This window comes from Apostichopus japonicus, chromosome 14, assembly GCF_037975245.1.
Source record: "Apostichopus japonicus isolate 1M-3 chromosome 14, ASM3797524v1, whole genome shotgun sequence".
NCBI lineage: Eukaryota > Metazoa > Echinodermata > Holothuroidea > Aspidochirotida > Stichopodidae > Apostichopus > Apostichopus japonicus.
In genome coordinates this window covers 12,724,033-12,745,531 of record NC_092574.1, presented here as the reverse complement: position 1 = coordinate 12,745,531, position 21,499 = coordinate 12,724,033, and the positions used below count along the sequence as shown (strand labels likewise).

Here is a 21,499-nt window from a genome sequence, read left to right as displayed (position 1 = left end):
TACAGTAAAACAAATTGGCCCTCAATACTGTTCATAAATAATAATAATCAGCAGTTATGTTTACGGCGCTTAAGCGACCAAAAAGGGGGGATAAACCAGTAATGGCTTATGGACTACATGTCGGGTGGCTTCCGTTTCAACATTTTCACTCAAATTTGAAATCTTCAGTTTAAAAAGTCATTTCAGAGTGAAAACCCTAGATTTCTCTTGGATGAAAAACCCACCTCTCTATGACCCGGCCAGGGATCAAACCCCAAACTTCTCAATTGCTAAGCCTTATTGTTTCAAATGCCACCGCCTTTATCCATTCAGCCACAGCACCGGTACTATCCATGGGAACCCTACTACTGTTCATTGGGCCAAAAGGTTTTTCATTGGTCCTGCATACTGTTCTCCTGGCTACCAATACTGTTGATTGAGTCTTCAGTATTGTTGAGCATCAGTACTGTCATTTCACTGGCCTCCCAGTACTGTTCGTTAGGTCTCCAGTATCGTTCTTGACCCCCAGTACTGTTCATTGGGCCCCTAGTACTTTGCACTGGGCCACTGGCCTCCCATTACTGTTCATTAGGTCTCCAATATCGTTCTTGACCCCCGGTACTGTTCATTGGGCCCCAAGTACTGTTCAGTCTCCAGTACTGTTCCTCGGGCTTCCAGTACTTAACGTTCAGTGACCTCAGAGTACTGGTCATACTAGTGCCTTACTGCTGCACTTATGTTTGTAAACACTACGTTTGGTCAGCCAATCACAATCATTATAGGTTTCTGTAGATATATTTTGTTAATAAAAGTCAAGAGGTACATGCAGTGTACTATAGCTCTATATTTAAAGACATCTCAACTTTGACAACAACAGTATTAACTGTACTTTCATTTCTAGGTAGACTAATTGAAATTAGGTTATTCACAGATATAATTTCACTTTCTACTTTCCATGAAAAACATGGAAACTGATACAGTCCTGATGGCCTAAAATCATCTTAAGGTTAAAGCGTGTACCAGCCCATGCATTTGAAGTTGTATTTTGCAAGTCTAGTAGTAACTTTATTGTGTTCACAAAACAGACCTGTGTCGTTGTCGATGTTTACACCTTACATATTAGTCCGTCATTTTTCTGTGAAAGAACTAAGGTTTTTTGGGAGGGAAAAAACATTACCTCACAAGTCATGTGATTGTTGGGTAGTCTGTTATCACTGCAAGAGATCATTTAGGATATAGGTATCCATACATGTGTGTTTGTGTTTATAAGGGATTGCAAATTAGACTTAGTTAGATCTATATAGGAGGGTAAATAATAAGATAGTAAGTTACCAGTTCATAACTGGCACCATAGAAGGGACTCTGTAAACTTTGTTTTTCTCTGTCAGTGGCCCAAGTTTGCCCCACATCTGCACTCTACACTCCCTAACCATTAAATAAACACCATTCATCTATGAAAGGTTGGTACTTTCTCTGATCATCTGACCTCCTGTAACCCTAGAAAACTGCAAAAATGGAGGGAAGGGAGACTGAAAAGTACCAGACCATACAAAAGTCTATGCAGGTCTGAATGAACCTGCATAGACTGGTTGTTCCACTTGAGTACTTAATTTATCTATAGCTTAGGAGAAACTCCCCATAAGGGACTAATTTGTTAAGGTTTTGAACTGATAATGGCCTTCAGTTTATTGTGTACTGCAGTTTGTTTACGTCTCTGTGAGATGACTATCGTATTGTTTCCATTGATTTGTAAAGTTTGGCTTTAAATTGACTTTGCTAAGTTGTTGAATGTATATTAAAAAAAATGTCATTATCTCCTCTTATACTGTGTTTGTTCATATCATAGACAGAAATTGTTCATCTGATTGAAAAGGTCAACTTTAGGGAGCAAACTTGTGGGGACCGTTTTTTGAGGTATGCTACAGGCAGATCAGGTTTAAGGGTGTGATTCTCAATGTCAAAATGATATCATAACGATTTGCTTCGTTATTCATGAGATTAAACATAATACAATGTGGTCATTTTTTGTTGTTGTTGAAAAAGTAAATAAATAATAAATAAACAAGTAAATAAATAGTGAACCTACTGTACTTTTTGAAAAATTTAAGTTGCTCTACATAGTCATTATTGTAATTATTGTAAATGAGTCAGGACTGAAACTTCCCACTTAAAACTATTTCACTCCTTTGGCAAAATTGTCTCTCATGGAATGTGTTCTTGTTTGATACTGTCATATATTTATTTCTCAGCTTCATTCTTGAAGCTATCTATATGCCTAATTCAATGGAGTGGTCACTGTTAATTTAGTGGATTAAGTTATTTGCCTGTTGCACAGAAAAGTGATGTGCAGTCACAGTGTACTGTGTGTGGTAATAATATGACTTTCTGCCAGGTAAAGTTCAGCATTCAAATCGTTAATTGCTGCTAGAGCTATTAGTGTATGACAAGCATAGCCAATTACTTGAACACTTAAACTGCTACTTGGAAGTGCTACTACAGGTAGTTAAATAATAAAGAGCCATACCTTTCATCTGAACCTTCCTGGAATGAATGTTAACAAAAGCAAATAATCTGGAGACTTGATATTGAAACTAGAAACACTTTAAACAGCTTTTCATCTTTAGAAAAGAACTAAGAACATTTATTAATCATTTGAATGTGGTGCAGTGATATTTTGCACATGGTTGATATGTGCAGGCCTGTATTTTAGGTTGACATTCTCAGTGTCAAGTTCATCAGGTAACCAGCAAATCAATAGTCTTAATCTCAAGAGTGGAGCTATATACCTTGACCAACATCTCCATTTATCTGTCCAGTATGTCTCTCTGTAAATGTGTCGTCAATATGTCCTTAAAGTAACTAGAGTGCTAGTATGATCATGATGAAATTGTAGTGGTAGGATATCAAAGGTCATTTCAGTTAGTCCACAGAGCTGACGCTGAAGCGCTAAACAAAAGCATTGCAAACTTTCTGAAGGTATATTTGATCCATTCCATGACATCATAGACTATGTTATTTTATGTATTTGCTCCAGAAATATCTGTTAGAAATTAATCCTATTCACATTTTGAAATTTAAAAAAAACTTATTCAATCTTATAACAATAAAGATGAAAAGGATGTTTGTTATTCTGTGCTAAGATTTCATTCTGTGCCTAAATGCATACTTGAAATTATGATACTAAAGTTTCAAGAAAGCCAGAGGTTCAGGTGGGGGGGGGGGGCGGGAGGGTAGGTGGGATTGTAGGGATAGGAGGTGTAAGATACTCAACTGTTGTATAATAATTTCCTATACTGTATTTTAATTTTCTTAACATAGTCGAGTTAACACAAGAACTCTTGAGTTCTTTCAAATTTGATCCACTGACCCTAAACCTGTGTTACCAAAACCACAAATATTTCACTCCACATTTACATTCGCATTGGATCCGCACAGGCCATCAGACCGCAAGCGGGTAATCAACAAACAGTAAGTTACATAGAATAGTAAGGTACACACTAGTACAATGAGATACAAGTGCCTGACAGCAAGGAAATGTCACATGTTAAATTGTAATCTCCTGATCCACCAAGCTTTCAAAATTGTTATTATGTTCTTAAGCACTGGAGCTTCACACTATTAAGTTGATCTTGACCAGAGGATCAGATCCCCCCACTCACTGTCTAGCACTGTGGAAAATACTCTCTGTAGCACAAACCTCTAGAACAGGGATGGGCAACCTACGGCCCACGGGCCACATGCGGCCCGCCAGTGATTTTTTTGCGGCCTGTGAGATGTCTCAAGAAAAAGGGGAAAAAATAAATCTATTTTACATCATCACAAGAAACAAGCTAGCTGCTTAGAATTTGTCGGCACTAATGATGCTGTCAGGTAGGCCTATTATCCCCATTAATTATCAACTACTGTATTGACATAATGTTTTTGTGAATACAGATTAAGTACACACACCTATTGCTTGAAAGTCCTCGGAATCAAAGGTTCGAAATCAACAGCAGGTCGTTGGTTAGTTGCGGCCCAGTAAATTTTCACCCCTTATATTTGGCCCATTCATTCAAAAAGGTTGCCCACCCCTGCTCTCGAAGAAGGGCTTCTAGATATCTATATTACCATCAGCCCCCAAGACTGATTTGGTATAATATAATCCAACTAATAGTTCATTTTCCCCAAGATGGGTTTATATACATTGTGCTGGGTGTGACATGTTGTAGCTTGAGGCTTAAAATTTTCCAGAAATGGAAAACAAACTTGACAAACAATGTCTGCATGTTGTAGGACTTAAGATCATCACTCATCTGTTCCAGGAGTATAAGTTACACCATATTGAAAACAAATTGTATGAAAACTGAAAGAAAATATGACCTAATGAAAGGCAATTCCACAAAATTATTCGTCTTTTGAATTTTTGAACAATTTTCCCATCACAAACTTGTATTGAGTAGCTGTAAAGCCTTTGACTCCAAATGTTGTTACTGTACTTTCTAATCCTGTTATTTTGGATACAAATTCCTTGGACTGAAAAGAAACCAAATATTTCAAATTAAAGGTCAGTATCAAATTTCCAAAACATTTTATGATCTGATTTCTTAGTTTGATGGATAGGACATATTTTGCAAACTTGTGAAAAGTCAGAAGCTTTGCATTCGTTTTTTTTCTAGGGGATTAGATTGTGTTTGTTGGTGTTTAGCGTCAGTCTGTGCTAGTTATGGTATGCTAGAGTCGTATTTTAAGGATTAAATCTATAGTGAGAAGCCAAGCAGTTTAGTTGTTGGGTCAGTTGCTGGAGAAGATCATTTCACAATGGGAAGAATGTATCAACTTTTAAAACAAAGGTAAGTTCAGGATTTACAAAAATTACTAAAATAGTGTGAGCTATAGTGTTGTTGCTTGCTTTTGCTTTGCTTGTTTAAAGTAACATGGAACAAAGTTTATAACAGTGATTGTCAGTCAGTGGCCATTTTTCCTGCAAATCTCTTCATATGCTGATCGAAACCAAGCAAAAGTTACTCCACAGCACTTTGGGTTATTTGAAGCACAGCCAGTAAGATATACTGTAGCCGGGGTAATATTTACAGCACACCCAGTATAGATACAGCCTTGGTAATATATATCCAGTAGATATAGCCTGGGTAATATATACCCAGTAGATATAACCTGGGTAATATTTACAGCACACCCAGTATAGATAAATCCTGGGTAATATATATATCCAGTAGATATAGCCTGGGTAATATATATATATCCAGTATATAGCCTGGGTAATATATACCCCATAGATATATCCTGGGTAATATATATCCAGTAGATATAACCTGGATAATATTTACAGTACACCCAGTACAGATAAAGCCTGGGTAATATATACCCAGTAGATATAGCCTGGGTAATATATACCCAATAGATATAGCCTGGGTAATATATACCCAATACATATTACCTGGGTAATATTTACAGCACACCCAGTAGACATAACCTGGGGAATATTTACAGCACACCCACTTACATAACTTGGGTAATATTTACAACACACCCATTGTGTAGTAGTGCCCCTTTGTCTTCTTAGAATACTATTTGCAGAGCAAACCCAAACAAAAGTGAGACCTGTATTTTCAACAGTTATACATGGATGATTCCACGTGCATTGCCACAGGTGGTGATGTAGATATATACGTACAAAATACTGTAGGGCATAAATGCCATTGGGTCATTGATTAACAGATCACAATAATCATATTGAAAGTAGGTACCAAGGGTAGGAAATTGTCCAGGGCATCAAGTTTTCCATATTACCAGCCCTGGGATCAGCTATACAATATTTGTTGTCATGTGTTTTGGCATTCCTGTTGTAGGAAAAAATGTTGATTCACCTTATACTAGTTATTATGTGAGCAAATCCTTAGATTTACCTTGAAAATGATATGAAGTACTGTACAGTAGGACATTTATATGGGCCACTTGACATAAAAATGCAAATTGTGTTAAATAGTAAGCAGATCATGATGTCACTGGACTGTGAAGTTTCAGCTTCATGTTCATCTTATGCTGCATGTTTTAAATATTTAGGGTCATGTACACTAGTTAAACCGTATTGCTTCAGTTCATAATCCTTATAACCTGACATCCAACATGTTTTGCAGTATATGCCATATTAGGATATGCTTTGTACTATAGCAAATGTCATTTTCACGGCTGTAAAAGGAACAATTAACTTTATGCTCTTACATGTGAAAATCACTATAAACCTTTTTTGGCAACTGGTGTGCTCAACAAACTTTTGGTGATTCGAAAAGAAGAGGTTTTCCCTGTTATTTTTGTGAACACTCGGGGGAAGTACTCATATAATATGAGGGTAGATTTAAGCTGGTCAGGTAATTCCATAGGATTCGAGGAACCTTAAAAACCAAATCAAGCTAACATTATAAGAAGTCTACTTCGAAAGCAATATAACCACATGATCGTAAATTAAACTTTCCAAGGAGAGAGGTACCTTTTACTTAGAAATTGTACTTTTGACATTATAGACTGAGCTACGTCACTGTGAAGGTTGTTTTTAACAAATGGATCCATTTTGTGGCTACAGTGTCAGTAGCAATGTGTTGCTGTCATCAGTTCCAGCGATATTTATGGGGTTAGTTGGAAGAGGCAGTTGAAATAGCAAGGAAAGTTAATGATTTACGATATCCGTGTACCATATACAAAGTCAACTGGTTACATTTACAATATCACTTTGATGGTGACACTTCTTGATCATGTCTTTTATTAAAGAAATATGAAATCAAAAGTTTGTAGAGAGAGATGACTTGACAACATACTGTAATTTGACTAGATTTATGAAAAGTTGTAAAAAGCAATTTGTTTTCCTGTTTTATTCAAGTTTATAGCAAGTACTGGGGATTCCTTCCAAATGAACTTTTTACAAATATCAATCATATTTTGTACTGTTTTAGTCTCTGTTTGAATAGGTCAGTTGAAGCTGAAGTGATCCTAGGGAGACACTGACTGCTCAAAAGTATAAATTAGAAAATAAATATTTCGGCAAGAAATGCATCAACTAGGTTCCAAGTCAACTATCAGTCAAAGAGTTTGTTTATTTGTTATTATTCTTATCTCATCCCTACATTGCATATATACTGGAGGATGAGATTCTGTAGCCTGCCATTTACAGTTTGCTACCTGCCACACCGCCCTTGTCACTGTGGCACCGATCCTAAAAAGGAAAAAAGAAAAGGTTGTTGGGAATTCCTCTTAAATTGGAAACCTGAGGTACTTGTAGAAATGGTATCTACAGTATGTATGTCTCTGCTTTCATCTCTGCTTTCATGTTTACATCTAAAAATGACTGCCCAAAGTTTGACTGGACAGTGTTTTTATTCTAAATAATCTCTCACTTCCTCTGCCTTGTGCAACTGTGGCAGTTCCGCGGCATTGTGATGTCATTCAGGACTTTGAAATTTATTTGTAAATTAGCAAAGTACCGCAAATAGCTTTCAATCGTTATTCTAATATCAATTGGTCAATACAGGTTATTAGCTTTCTCTAATTTGCTTGTCTATTTCAGGCTGGGTAAGTTCTATTGTCCTCCTTGGTGTATTGTCTTTTCTATTGTATGCTCTCCTTGAAGGGTGCCCGTCTCTGCTGACCGACTGTATTGTTTATAAATATCTTGTCGTGCGTGGTCAAATCTAGGTCAAAGAAGAAAGCAGATAGAATTTTTTGAGTAAGTTACAAATTATGACAATATAGTACATTGAATTTTGCTCACATCTTTGCAGGATTAGGAATGCAGTTGAAGGGTAATACTTTACGTGGCTTCTTATACACAGTCTAAAAAGTTGACATACATCCTATACCTGAAAAGGAGTAAAACCAGAAGGGGATTAAAGGATGTGTGGAACGAGAGGTAGGGAAAGTTCAAACTGAAGCTGCCTATCAAGTAATTGTCATATAGATAAAGCACAGAGAAGTTAAATAAACACAGTGCACACATAACTGTAATCTCCATTGAAAGGAGCAGCATTCTTGAAAAGTGACATGTTTATTAACTGTTCTATAAAGAAATATAGGTTGTTCTTTTCTTCTCAATGTTTATAATTTCCGAGTGAAAGTAGTAGAGCAATTAAAATAACAATAACAAAGTTGCTTCCTTAAAAATATTATATATTCTTTTTAATAGCTATGATCAATCCACCACATTTGCCGATTTCTTGTCATGATTTGTGATGGGTTTACATATTGTGGCTTATTTCCAACAGTTAGAGTACTGTAATTTATTAGAGTGACTCCTCTCTACCCTAATAAAATTAAACTTCTGAGAATAACTTGGGGGAAGATTAGATGAGAACATCTACTGTATTATATATCATTGTCAATGTAATAACAGGTCATTTCAAGGTAAGCTGTTGGCTCATTGGAATCAGGTAAAACCAATTTTTTTATTTATAAGACAGGTGACCTTTCTGTATTTTTTACTGCTGTACATTTCTACATTATTCCAGAGCTTTTAGGTGACCGTAACATGTACACTGTACAACAAAACAATTTTATTATTGTATACTAGTTTCAAATAGTTGACTTGCAAAAGCTGCATGGAACTGAAAATTTAATGTGTTCTCTAACTTGTTCCAAATTTTGATAACGCCAAGCTATTTCAAGGAAGAAAGCTACCTTATTTCAATGAAGAATGGTAAGTACAGCTGCATGTGTGTAGGTTAGAATTTTTAGAAAGATTCAAGGGATTAATTTAGCATCTGCTTATGGTTGATTACCATCTGCGGCAGCAAATAACTCATGCAGTCAAGTTTCTTGTGGGTGTTTGTGTGTGGTTGTTTGTTTGTATACTTATATGTGTGCGCTATGTGAGTTATGTGATATCAGATACATTGTATCCTGCTGCCTCTAGCCTGAAATGCTCTTTAAATCTTACAAAGCCCATTCTGGGAAGGAAAAATTTATGATTTAATTTCTCTGGTGATAACCAAGAATTTATCAACTTTTATTTAATGGCCACATCTTGCGATAACCTTCGACCTACATCAATCTGTTAACCTTTAAAAGTACATTATGTGTTATACAGTAATGTCGGTAATTGGAGTTGGAAAGTAGCAAAATATGGTATGAACCAGGGTTGGGGAACAGTTGTAATCTCAGCTTGATATGTACCTTTAAAAATTACAAAAACCTCTGAATAGGTTTGTACAGGAATGAATGTTAAATCTAGAATCCTGGGGAATCTTGGAAAGGACAATGGCAGTATTGAGTGACTTTGTAAAACTGCTACAATCCCTCTCCTTCCCAGATCATCAATCAATCATAACATTCTGATTAAATTTCTTAGCATAGTGGGAGAATTGGAGAGTTAATATCTGAAATGTCATCTCTAAGTAACTATGTACAGTATGTTGTTTCATCTTGCACTACAACTCCCTCTTTTCCCAAGACACCTGTCATGCTCTTCAGGAGTCTAATTCTAACGGTTATTCCGCTTAATTATGATTATATTATCTCGAGTTCTTGACTGCTTGGAAAGACACCCCCACCCAGATACATGTACAGATCCCAGTTGTTTTAGATCTTACAGACAACTTTTCCCTCCTTGGGGTTTAACCGCAAAAAATGTGTCTGCCTAGTAGACATTTCTGGTAGACAATTTTGGTCTTATAAAGTTGTTTACTGTCTGGAAATTGATCTTCAGAAGTCAAACTTTGTATCAATTTGACTGACCTTTTGCCAAATATGCTGAAATTAAAAGTACTAAGAAGACTCAATTTTAGAGTGCCATTGAGTGTACATGCCACTTTCAAGGTTACCGAAATACTACGCCTATCCAATCATCTCTCTACGTACAGATACTACAGTTATACTGTGTATGATTTAACTCATTCCTCACTTACCTGTAATTGTTACTCATTCCAATCTACTTAGCTAACAACTATTTGTAACACTTCTGGTCTCATTATCATGATGATGACATGAAAAAAGTGCTGGCTTAAATGAAAGAAAAACAATAAAGCATGTTTTTTTATTTTACTGAATACAAGTCAACAGACTAGGTCATATTATCAACCAAACCCAGTTATTCCTTTTCATTGCTTCAGTATATTGAAACTAAATTAAATTGCGGCTGTGTAAAAGCAATCTGAATGGTTATTATTGTTGGGTGTTTGTTTGTAGCCCACTGCTTCTTTGCATATAAAGCAATAGTTTTGAAAGCAAAGTTCCTGGTACCGTGATTGTGCTAGTCTGACAATAGTTTAGCTAGATACTGTGAAGTTAGATCGGTGTCTCTGTGTTTCCTCACCGAATATCGCATTGTCTGTCACATACTGCTTAATCGTCCCCAGAATTGCCCTCAAACTTTTGCATACCACAAAGCTTCAAAACTCCACTTCCCTGGATGTACTGAGGAGTGTTGAATTAAACAGTTGTGTGTCTCATAGAGGTGAATTTGTTATGGCAGGTTTAAAAAGTCTTGGTGTCAGTACCCTATTATTTGTTTTTCAATATAGGTGGACTATTGATGACCCTAATAGGTCATCTGTGGTCCCCACCCCCTTCCTTTCTAACCCCCAAAAATTAGAATTCTAAAATCTCTTTAAATTCCCAAAAGATTCTTCCCTGTTGCCCTATGGTGGGTACATATATCACAATATCAGGCACAGAGAGTGGTCAAGTTATTAGCTAAGAAAGAGAACCAGAATGCAAAATGCATTGAGGTTTCGATGACTTCAATGCACTAGACTTCTGCTTGTTAGTATAACCAGAACTATAGCTGTTACAATAACACCATGGCATGCTAACATAGGTCAGTCTACTGTACATGGTTATTCACACCTCCATCAAAAGCAATATGGTTCTTGTACTCAATGTTATGAATCCATACACCAAGTATTACAAAACCAAACCAAATCTCTAATAAATTCGCACATTAAGGTTGCAGAGGAGTCCACCTATGGACAAGTTAGATTGGAATATGCTCACGAAACTTCAAAGAATCAACTTGAAAGAAGCTAATACAGGTCACTGGAGGTCAACCTGAGGTCAAAGGTCACCCAAATGCAGTTCAACTATTGTATTACAATAGCGTAACTCCCAACCCTGTCAGTGGTAGTTTCACAAGTTATCGGGAGAAAACACATTTTGACCCATAAATGACCTTTGGTGACCTTGGATCACATCATGGTTATTTTGGAAAATGTGTCCCTACTTCATTCACAACTTGTCCTAATATACCAGCCATGTCAGACTTCGTGACTAGAAGTTGTTGCAAAAATTAGCATAAGTTGGGAGTTTTTTGCACATAATCAACCTTGAATGACCTTGAATGACCTAATGGTTTTTATCAAAAATGTTCCCCTTGATGATGTGCACTCTGTCCTAAAATCCCAACCTTGATGGACATTTGGTTCTCATGTTATTGCAAAAATACTAGTTTTTGACCCCTAATTGACCTTTGTTGACCTTGGATCATATAACCGTTATGTTTTGAAACGATCCCTTACCCCATTCACAACTGGTCCCAAAATATCAACCATGTCGGACCCTGTCAGTGGTAGTTTCACAAGTTATTGAGAGAAAAAACACATTTTGACCCATAAATGACCTTTGGTGACCTTAGATCACATCACGGTTATATTGGAAAATGTGCCCCTACTTTATTCACAACTTGTCCTAATATACCAGCCATGTCAGATTTCGTGACTAGCAGTTGTTGCAAAATTAGCATAGGCTGGCAGTTTTTTTGCACATAATCAACCTTGAATGACCTTGGATGACCTGATGGTTTTTATCAAAAATGTTTCTCTTGATGAGGTGCACTTTGTCCTAAAATTTATTTGGCCTACAATGTACACACATAATGTTATTGCTAGAAATGTATCAAAACCAACCTTTGGCCCCTCATAACTTGAGAACTGGGTGTCCGATTGAAGCGGGAGTTGGTTTCCTATATTCAGCACATAAAGCTCTATCATATATCAACATATTGACAAACTTTTCTTTGTTCTGTTTTGTTTTGCCTCGTATCTCCTAAAATGAGAATATTTTTTAAGATTTGACCTTTGACCTTTGACCTTTTGACCTCGCGGTCAGATGTAGTTTGACACGCTGATTCCAAAAAGCAACATGACAAGTCTGTGCGACCATCCTAACTGTACTTATTAAAAAACAAAAACATTGACCTCTGATAACTTCGCACACGAAGGTCACACAGGGGTCAACTATGGACCATTTTGATGGGAAGGTACCTTTGAGATCCGATTATGGCCACGAAAATTCAAATAACCCAAAAAACTGATAAAGGTCACCGGAGGTCAACCTGAGGTCAAAGGTCAGCTAGGTGCGGGTCGACTCCCTGATTACAATAGTGTAACTCCCAACCTTCACGTACATTTGGTTCTCAAGTTATTGCAAAAATACTAGTTTTTGACCCCTGATTGACCTTTATTGACCTTGGATCACATGACCGTTATGTTTTGAAATGATCCCTTACCCCATTCACAACTGGTCCCAAAATATCAACCATGTCGGATCCTGTCAATGGGAGTTATTGCTTGTTTTAATATTTTGGTTTTTGGCCTCTAACTGACCTTTGGTGACCTTCATAGGCACCACAAAAAATAGGGCACATCTACTCAATGTGGTACTCATATACACCAAATATTAGATTGGTCCAAGCTTCCCTACTTGAGATACCGTGTTTACAAGCCAGGCGTCACACACACACACACATACACACATACATACATACATACACACATACACACAGTCTCCGCCTGCATGAATGCATAGGTTACGATTTCATCGAAACCAAAAATAGTAATCAAAACTACAGTATGAATGGTTCCAGAAAGGTAATTGAGGGCAGTATTGAAGAACTTAGCATGCATAGACTCTGGATGTGTGATCTGCTTAATTCACTTTGCCTTCCTCTTTGAGTACAACGTTTCCGTAAGCTGCTGTGTTGGACGATTATAACCACAATAGTAATTTCCGACTTTGCGATCCGCATTGTAGACATTGCCAAGTTTGCAATTCGCTGTCTCCCTCAAAATTTTGCAAGGTTGTTAAGAGTGACTCCATAGTATGCCCTTTCGTGAAACCAAAAAGAGAGAGCGAAGAAAAATAATAATCTGAAATTGCCAGGTTAATTCATTTGAAAGTTAAACCCTACACGTTTCTGGAGCATACTTGGGGTCATTTATCAAATGATATTATTTTTAAAAAGTATTTAAAGCTTGGTCCCTACAAGCTCAGATCTACAAGTGTGTTATATGAACATTTCTTGCTTTCTACATAGACACATTCTCTTTTCAAGTCAGTAGTCTTTGAGGGTAGCCTTCCTAGGGTTCGCTCTTATTATGTGAAGACCCTCAACACATTCCATTCAAATCCTTTCTTCTTAAAATTTTGTAAGGATTGTGATTCTTCCTGCTTCCAACTATTGGGAAAACATTCATGAGCAAATCAAATTCCCATGAATATTTTTTTAGTCATGTTTTGAGTTTTACTTTTGTGTCTTCTTCAAGGGGTGTTTGTTATAGCTGGCAGGGTTTCTAATAATGTTGTTTACATGATCAGGTACATTTTCATTTTAATCCTTCTGATTCATGTTTGCCCCAGATATGTCATGTATTAGCCGATTCACAAGTGCCTCATTATCATTGAGGTAGTGTCAAGTTTTGTTATTTTTCAGAATAAGATTAAAGCTTTTATGTCAACACCTCCCCCCCCCAAAGGGCTTCCAATTGTTGTTATGGAACAAAGAAAGAGGTTGACAAATACAGTTTATCTTAAGTTTTTGTTGACTAGGAGAGGTCTGGGGGAAAGTGAAGGGGCAGTGAACTCACTAAACTTCAAAAGTTTCTCTCCCGAATAAATCTAGGTTGGTGTACTACATACAGTTCATCCATAGTTGTCACAGGATTTTGGCTTACAGCCAGTGAAGATTATGTCACAAGCAATACATTGGTTTGTCTGTCTGTCAGTCAGTCAATCTATATGTTTGTGTTGTGCTTTCATGTGGGCTGGTGCTCAAAGTATCAGGCATTGCTAAGAAAAAAGAAGAAAAAAGACCCATTTCAAGTGTAGAAAGAGCTGTGAAACAATATTTTGAGTTGACAAATTAATTTGGTGGTAATGCTTTTTATTCAATAGTACCCATATTCATCACCTATGTACACAGAGACAATCTACAATATGAGCATGGGTTGGTTTTCATGTATACCCATCCATGGTACTAAAACCCTCGTGTTTCTTGGGAATATGAATAGGACATTATTACTCCTGCTTTTTAATCCTTTTTGGGATCTTTGGACTATTAGAATACAATGCTTTTGTCTTTATTGCAATCCCTGATGTTAATCATCTATGATAACTTCATTTTTCCTGAGCAGTTTTCTGCATATAATATCTCTCTAAAAGCTGCATGTGAATATGATGTTCAATATGCTACAAATCCGGTGCTATTGTACTTTAGGATCATATACAGACCTGTCTGAAAACAGAATCTGTTACCTGCTTGCAGCCTCCAAACTTACAATGAGAACAATAAGACATTAGTGCATAGAACTTCCAAGGTTTGCACATTAATAAAATGTTAAACATTTACATTAAATTTGTGAGAGCGTTTTTTACTGCTCTGGGTACTGTACAGTAAAGTTTTGAGGTTAGTAAACTTTTTCTGCTCTATGTAAAGTATTAAGTTTTAATGACCTAACAATAGAAAACAAGAAATGTGTTTAAAGCAGAATTATCTCACTGTCTTTTGTTTATATTGAGAAGGTATCCAATTATTTGTGGCTTGGTCAGAGTGACCTTTAAAGTACAACCCAACGTTGTTGTCATCATCATCGGTGAATACAGCTTTAAGACATACAGTGTAAAGGTATTAGACTTCCTGTTCTGTTTATTACTCCATCCTCAGATGCTCAGTTTGTCAGCAGCCAGTCAGTGAAAGTTGAAGAGCTAATTTGGCTCTTTAAAATTGCTGATATGAAACATTCAGTTTCATTCCAATTATTGGATGGATTTAAAGATTGCTTTGAAATTGACCACTGTAATCTTTTGATATAAATTGCCAGTAACCTTGGGGGCTTGCCCTCTCTGTTATCGCATAAAATTCCTTCAGGGTTCCATTTCAAATCATTTCTTCATTACCATGCCGCTACTGTACCCTATCCGGTGTCCTAATTGAAACTAATACGGCTGTCCGCAGCGTCGTATGTATTTAAATTGAGTCCTTAATGAGTTGCTACAGTAGTTTTTTACGCACATCAGTCTTTCTCCTTTACAGGAAGTTGAAATACCTGTCGATTCTGATAAGGGAAAATCGTATGTGACGTGGTGTTTCACAATTGCTGTGTGTATATTGCTGATATAAACATTTGTAATGAGTAGAGTTCATTCATAATTGCTTTATTAGGATTAAATTGTTACCACAGGAAATATAGATTGTGAAATTGTTAAGTTGAAGTGTTTAGAGGCCCTGTCGAGAAGAGAGCTACCTGGTTACATCAGATAGAGCAGTTTCACTTTCCCATCGATTTCCGAAGGTGTTCTTCGAAATATGAAACTTTCCTTTTCCGAGTAATTCGCAATAATTAATGAAACACATGCAGAGGTTTTGCTTAGGTGTATTAAAGTTGTTTATTGACTGATTCAGTTGCAGTTCTCCAGCAGTTGTTGTCAGATGTGTTTGGAAACTTGTTCAGTCTATTCAGCAATGGAGGTGAAATGTCTATGGTTTTTCTGTTGGAATGGATAGAGCTCGTTGCTATTGGTTTGTGAAGGGATTCTTGTAGCTAAGTTTTCTGATGCTGTTTTCATGTGAGAGGCATAAAAAGATCTGTACAGAGAAATGTAATGTTTTTTTTTAATGTAATCCTTGTTATAACATCGGAAGAAATTTGCTGACGTCTTTTTTACTCGGGGATGATTTTGTACGACAATGTGAAAAGAAGATGTTTTGAAGATATTAATTATTGTCATTTTGAGCACAAGATTTGTTTTCATCAGTGCTACCGTACAACGGCTTTGCTGCAAGATTTTTAATAGCTTTTCGACGACTCAGCAGCGTCTGGCATTCCTTGTTTAACATCACTTGTTCTCGCGGAGTCTTTGCAAGACTGAAATCAATATATCTTTGAAAGTTTGTGAAGATAAAATGCTTTCGTGAGTGCGTATACTCTGGTTTAGGTTTATTCTTCTCTCTTTACTTTTGAAACATCTGTCTAGTTTACTACCCCCAGGCAATGACTCCTCAATTCATAGATGTCAAACCTCTCATTCCCAGACGGAATAAACGGTCACAAATTGCTTCTAGGGCTTTGCATGTTGGAATGTATGGAGTACCTACAGTACCCTGGTTATCTTTACTACTCTATGTGTATTTGAAATAAAGGCAGTATAGCAAACCGAGTGTGTCTTTGTTGAACAGAGAAGATGGTATTTGGAATTTCAAGATGGAGAGAACACACATTTCACTCATCATATGAGCTAATTTGAGATTTATTTAAAACCAACCAACTGATATATGGAAAGCTAAGAATGATCTTAGGAGTTTATTTGATCAGAGATATTGGAAATTCATTAGGTCTGGCTGATAGGGAAAAAAAAACAAGAAACCTGCGGATAAACAAGATGAAAAAGTCATTATAAACGTTAGATAGAGGAGTCCCTTGTCATGACGTTACAATCTTACAGGTAATTACGGAATCATGATGAAAGAGTGGACCTGTGAATGATGTCAACTGACTGTTGATTCACCTCAAGGTGCATTAAGAGACAAATGAATGACATGGTACAGTATAATCATGTTGAGAATAAGAGCCTGCTAAATCCATTAGATTGAAAAACAGACTTTCATTATGTCATTGAAATCCAATTTGATTCCCGTTGAATCTACAAATCCATGTAACTGTAGTTAAAAAAGGTTAAATTAAGCAATTCCTCCTGCTCCATTTATCGGTAGTGATATGATCACTGTTGGAGGCTGAGATGACATATTTATGTGTGAAGATTAGTACTGTAGATGTATTACTTCAGAAGGATGGTAACCTTTTTTTTGTTGGAAATTAGTGTTTTCCATTTGGATTGCCAGACAAATGCCACTGGAGGCATGATCTGAAGTACAGTGTGCCATTTTACGAAAACTGACTGTTTCAGACTCAGAATTACTGTGGTTTTAAACCAGGTTGTAAGCAAGATTGACTTGTATTAGTTACTACCATATATAACTCATTGCCAAAGCCTTAAAGATGACGATTACAAAGCACAGGAGGTGGGTACTTTTCATTTTTGGACAATACTTTGCTTTCTTCCAAACAAGTAAACATAATCATTCTGTGGCTGGGCAAATCTCTGAAGTTGTAAGGACAGCTGTATAATGGGAAATTGATGTGTGTGTTTGTGGAGGTTTATTAGGTCAGTGCTATTGCAATCATGATGGTAAAGCAAAAGTGCTTTTGACAGGTGAGGAGACAGGTAAGCTCCTTGCTGGCAAATATCCCAAGCTGATATATTAAAGTTTTGGGATTATTTATAGCTTAATGCATGTTGGCAATGTTACATGAAGAACAGACACATTCTGTTATAGCCTGAAGGGATTGCTAAACCTTCAATGAACTTACGTTCACACACAAGTAGTGTGGTGGAACATGGGTTGGATCATGTAGTAATCATCAGTGATTCTTGTTTCCTACTAACTTCTAAGGCAATATGAACATGGTTTGAAAAAGCTGACAGGGAGTCTTTATACATCATTATTCTCTTTGTTAATTGTAATTCAAGAGCCGTGTGTAACTGTTCCATGTCCATGTCTTACTCTGCAGTTTGCTAAGTATTGGTTTATACTCCATAACATTATTACTTCATTCTCTACTGTATCTCACCTTCACACTGTACTGACCTTTCTAAAGTGAGTTAGCAGAAATGCATAAAAATCAGTATGTGCCAGAAGAAATATTAGTGTCATAATATCATATTCCACCCTCTTATATCCCCACCACCCCTCCCCCTCCCCCTCCCTTCCTGCAAATCAATCCTCCAGGGGCCCCCTCAATTCAGCCGGGATACTTTTAACGCACATTTGTAACGTCACGTACAACCGATTGGGAAATGCCTCTTCTTCGTTGTCAATACTTCCGTGCTCTATGGTTCCATTACGATACGCTTTTCTCCCATATCTTTGTGAATGATATTGACCCAAGTATCCATACCAAAGGTACCAGCACAGCCAGATTTGGTTGACTATTCCAGTCTCAGTTACGTCAAGTTTGGCAGATTTAAAGCGTAGTCCTTTTAAAATGTCTCAGCTCGAGACGGTCTTCTTTCTGGCTAGGTTTGAAAGTTGAGTTTTAATGACCTGAATCTTTATGTAGTCATATTTCCTTTCTTTTGTTTCACTCTAGCTGTTGTTTGGTATCATGTGAATATTCTGTGTAAAGTTCATAATTTTGATGACGATACGCTCTGCTTATAAACGGTATCCAGAACACTTTGATAACATCAGTCAGTCTTTACCCGCTTATTGCAGTCTCAACACAAAGGATTCATGTGCAAAAGTCTTTCTAAGTTTGTACGAAACTTCATGAAAGGTTTTGAGGTGTTCTTCATTTTCAAGTTGGAAAATTATTTTGATCATCTATTTAAGAGAGTTTGAAACTTTCACACATATCGAGTTGTTTTAAAAATGGAACGGAGAATGTTGGGTTATAAGGTACCTATTAAAAGAAACAGAAGGTAAGAACTTGGAAACTTATCTGAACCCTCTTTTCTGCAACTGAGGCAAAGTAGGTTTCGATTCCATAGTTAAAAGATTCTATTTTCTTCCTTCCTTCTACAGTAAGGCGGCATTGCATTCCAATTATTCCGTTTAAGAAAGGACTGTGCTTACAGTACCTCTAAACTTTTAAAGCTTTGCCATTCAAGTCGTTAAATCTAGCAATGACTGGATTTGCTAAAGCTTATCAGTGGTGCTGCTTCATCTCAGTCAAATTTGAAATGCAACAATGCTAATCAACTTTTGATGGCTTTAATTTAAATTTACAATCAGAACTATTCAATACCGGCTTGAAATTCTCAACATTCTGTACATTCTGAACAAAATTTCAGGTTTATCCCCTACAACATCAGACTAGACTTTGATTGAAAATTCATTCCCAAATGTTGATGCATTGCATTATAATAAATATGAATACTGTTAATGGAGAAAACCTATTGTCTACTGCTACCGTAAACATTCATCTTTAGTCAAACTGTAATATGACATGAGTTGCACAGTGCATATATTTGTCAAGTGGCATTATATATTGAAAGTGGTACTTCCTAGGTTTGTATTCATCAGTTGATATTATAACAAACAAATTGTTAGTATTTCTACTTTCTAGTCACCTTGTGGAATCTTGAAAGGGCATGTGAGCAAAAGTTTACCAGAAAACTGAATGACTTAACAAATTCTGATGAATCTGGGCAAAGACATGCATATATTTTATTGAGGTTATGGTAATTGCATCCCTATCAACAACACTGTTGATAGGGAGGCTTAAAGTGGTGACTTCATCAAGCAATGGATGGGCTGGCTAAGAACAAAGTTAAAATCCATTTTGCAGAGCAAAAAACTCAATCATGTCTTTGAGGTAATACAATAAAATCCTTATCTAACCAAATAAGTACTATCAATATCACTTTTGGAAATTGAAAATTGTGCATCTTCTAAACTTGAAATGGGTTTGAACTTCTTGTTTCCTCTCCGATAGGACGAGTTCTGTGATAATCATCGAGTTCACCAGCCGTACAGACTCGATGGCTATGGACGGGCCAACCACGGGGGAGACGTTTTCATTTTCCACCAAGACCGCTACCACATTCGAATGTAAGACACTGTGGAAGGATGCATACAGTGCCCTGCAAGAGATGTACAAGGACAGGTCCCTGTGCGATGTCACCTTAATTGCCGGCACGACTACCATCCCGTGCCACCGTCTGGTGCTGGCTACCTGCAGCCCGTACTTCAGAGCCATGTTTACTACGGAGATGCGGGAGAGCAGGCAGGATGCGGTCAGGCTGAACGACATCGACGAACAGTGCCTTGAGCTCTTGGTGAACTTTATGTATACATCCAAGATCGTCCTGACCGTAGAAAACGTTCAAAAACTGTTATTTTCAGCGTCTCTGCTACAAATCGAAGTGATATCAAAGGCCTGCAGCGAGTTCATGAAATGTCACTTGGATCCCACCAACTGCTTCGGGGTGCTCAGCTTTGCCGAGCAGCACGGTAGGATGGAACTGAAAGAAGCGGCCCAACGGTTTTGCTTTGAACACTTTGTGGCATTATCGGAACACGAAGAGTTCGTTCTGATGGACTTCCGTCACATGCATTCCCTTATCTCTTCTCCCGACATCGTCATCGATGACGAGAAACAAGTCTACAACTCAATCATTAGATGGATTCGACATGATGCTCCATACAGAGAGAAATATCTACCAGAACTGCTTCAAGAGGTAAGCTCATAATTTGTATGAATTGTCAGAAAATAACTTTTATGATGAGGAAGGATGACTGAAAGGTTTTGACATGGTTGCTGATCATAACTGAGAGTTGAAAGAATTTGGGCCTGAAAGAAAAGAAGACAAAAAAAACAAAAAACACACAACATTGACAAGTAAGGTCTCATAATGTAAGATACAGGAAGATATTATCTGTTGGAACATGCACAGTTAGGTGATTTTCTTCTTTTTTTTTGGCTCTTCTTGTTCGCTGTTTCTTCTTCTGCCATTCCTTGGTCCAGAATTGACATGGAAGTTGCATTCTGATGCGACATTCATTCTCAATAAGTACTTTAAAAAAAAAGTTGACAGGTTTAGGCTTGCTGTGTAGTTTTATGCCAAAGTTTTCCAGATTGTTTGTTCATTTGGTTTCATGATTTCTTGTTTTTGTTTTTTTGTCACTATGTCATCTTTCCTATAATTGGTACTTTAGGGGTCCTAGTTGTAGAAATATTCTACTATTCTGCTCGGATAGCTTCAAGTGAATGGAAGGCTTTTTCTGAGTCGGTTTGTATGCTGATGAAAGGTATTTGAATGGGTATATACTGTCCTTAAGGCTTAATATACAGTATATACCTTACCATTGAATTTGAATTCAGGATTTGTTTTCGTGTTCAAGTTTTTTCAAGTTTATATACAGGTTATTTGTTTCTTTCTTCATGATAGGTTTGCTAGAAGGGGGTCTGCTTATCCTACGGGATTCATTTTTCTGTTCACACACTTTGTCTAGACCTGGCATTGATTTATACAAAGCCTACCACCAGCAGTTTGCACATGTTTTGTTAGCTTCTGGATGTTGTTTAGTCTCGTTTCTGCCCAAGTTGGTCTTTCAAACTAAGTGAATCATGTAATTGGGAGTGTTAACTCTACTATTCCACTGTCCGCTTTGATCGTTTATGCATATATGACCTGTATTGTCTACTTTTTATTCTGCTTTTGAAGGTAGAGGTACTTTGAAGGTATCTAGGGCACTGAAAGGCGC

At 37.0% G+C, this 21,499-nt stretch overlaps 1 protein-coding gene across 5 annotated transcripts in view; it reads left to right on the top strand.

The window, feature by feature from the left end:
• LOC139979985 (kelch-like protein 8) overlaps positions 1 to 21,499 on the top strand; it is a 38,949-nt gene that overhangs the window by 3,857 nt on the left and 13,593 nt on the right. For 2 of the 5 annotated variants that reach the window (XM_071991292.1, XM_071991293.1), the window contains one exon: positions 19,728 to 20,472. In XM_071991292.1, the coding sequence (XP_071847393.1) occupies positions 19,728 to 20,472 (745 nt within the window). Of the gene's footprint in view, positions 1 to 4,262; positions 4,809 to 15,636; positions 17,252 to 18,486; positions 18,712 to 19,727; positions 20,473 to 21,499 lie in introns of those variants that run through there. The other 3 variants (XM_071991295.1, XM_071991296.1, XM_071991294.1) reach the window with 3 other exon arrangements.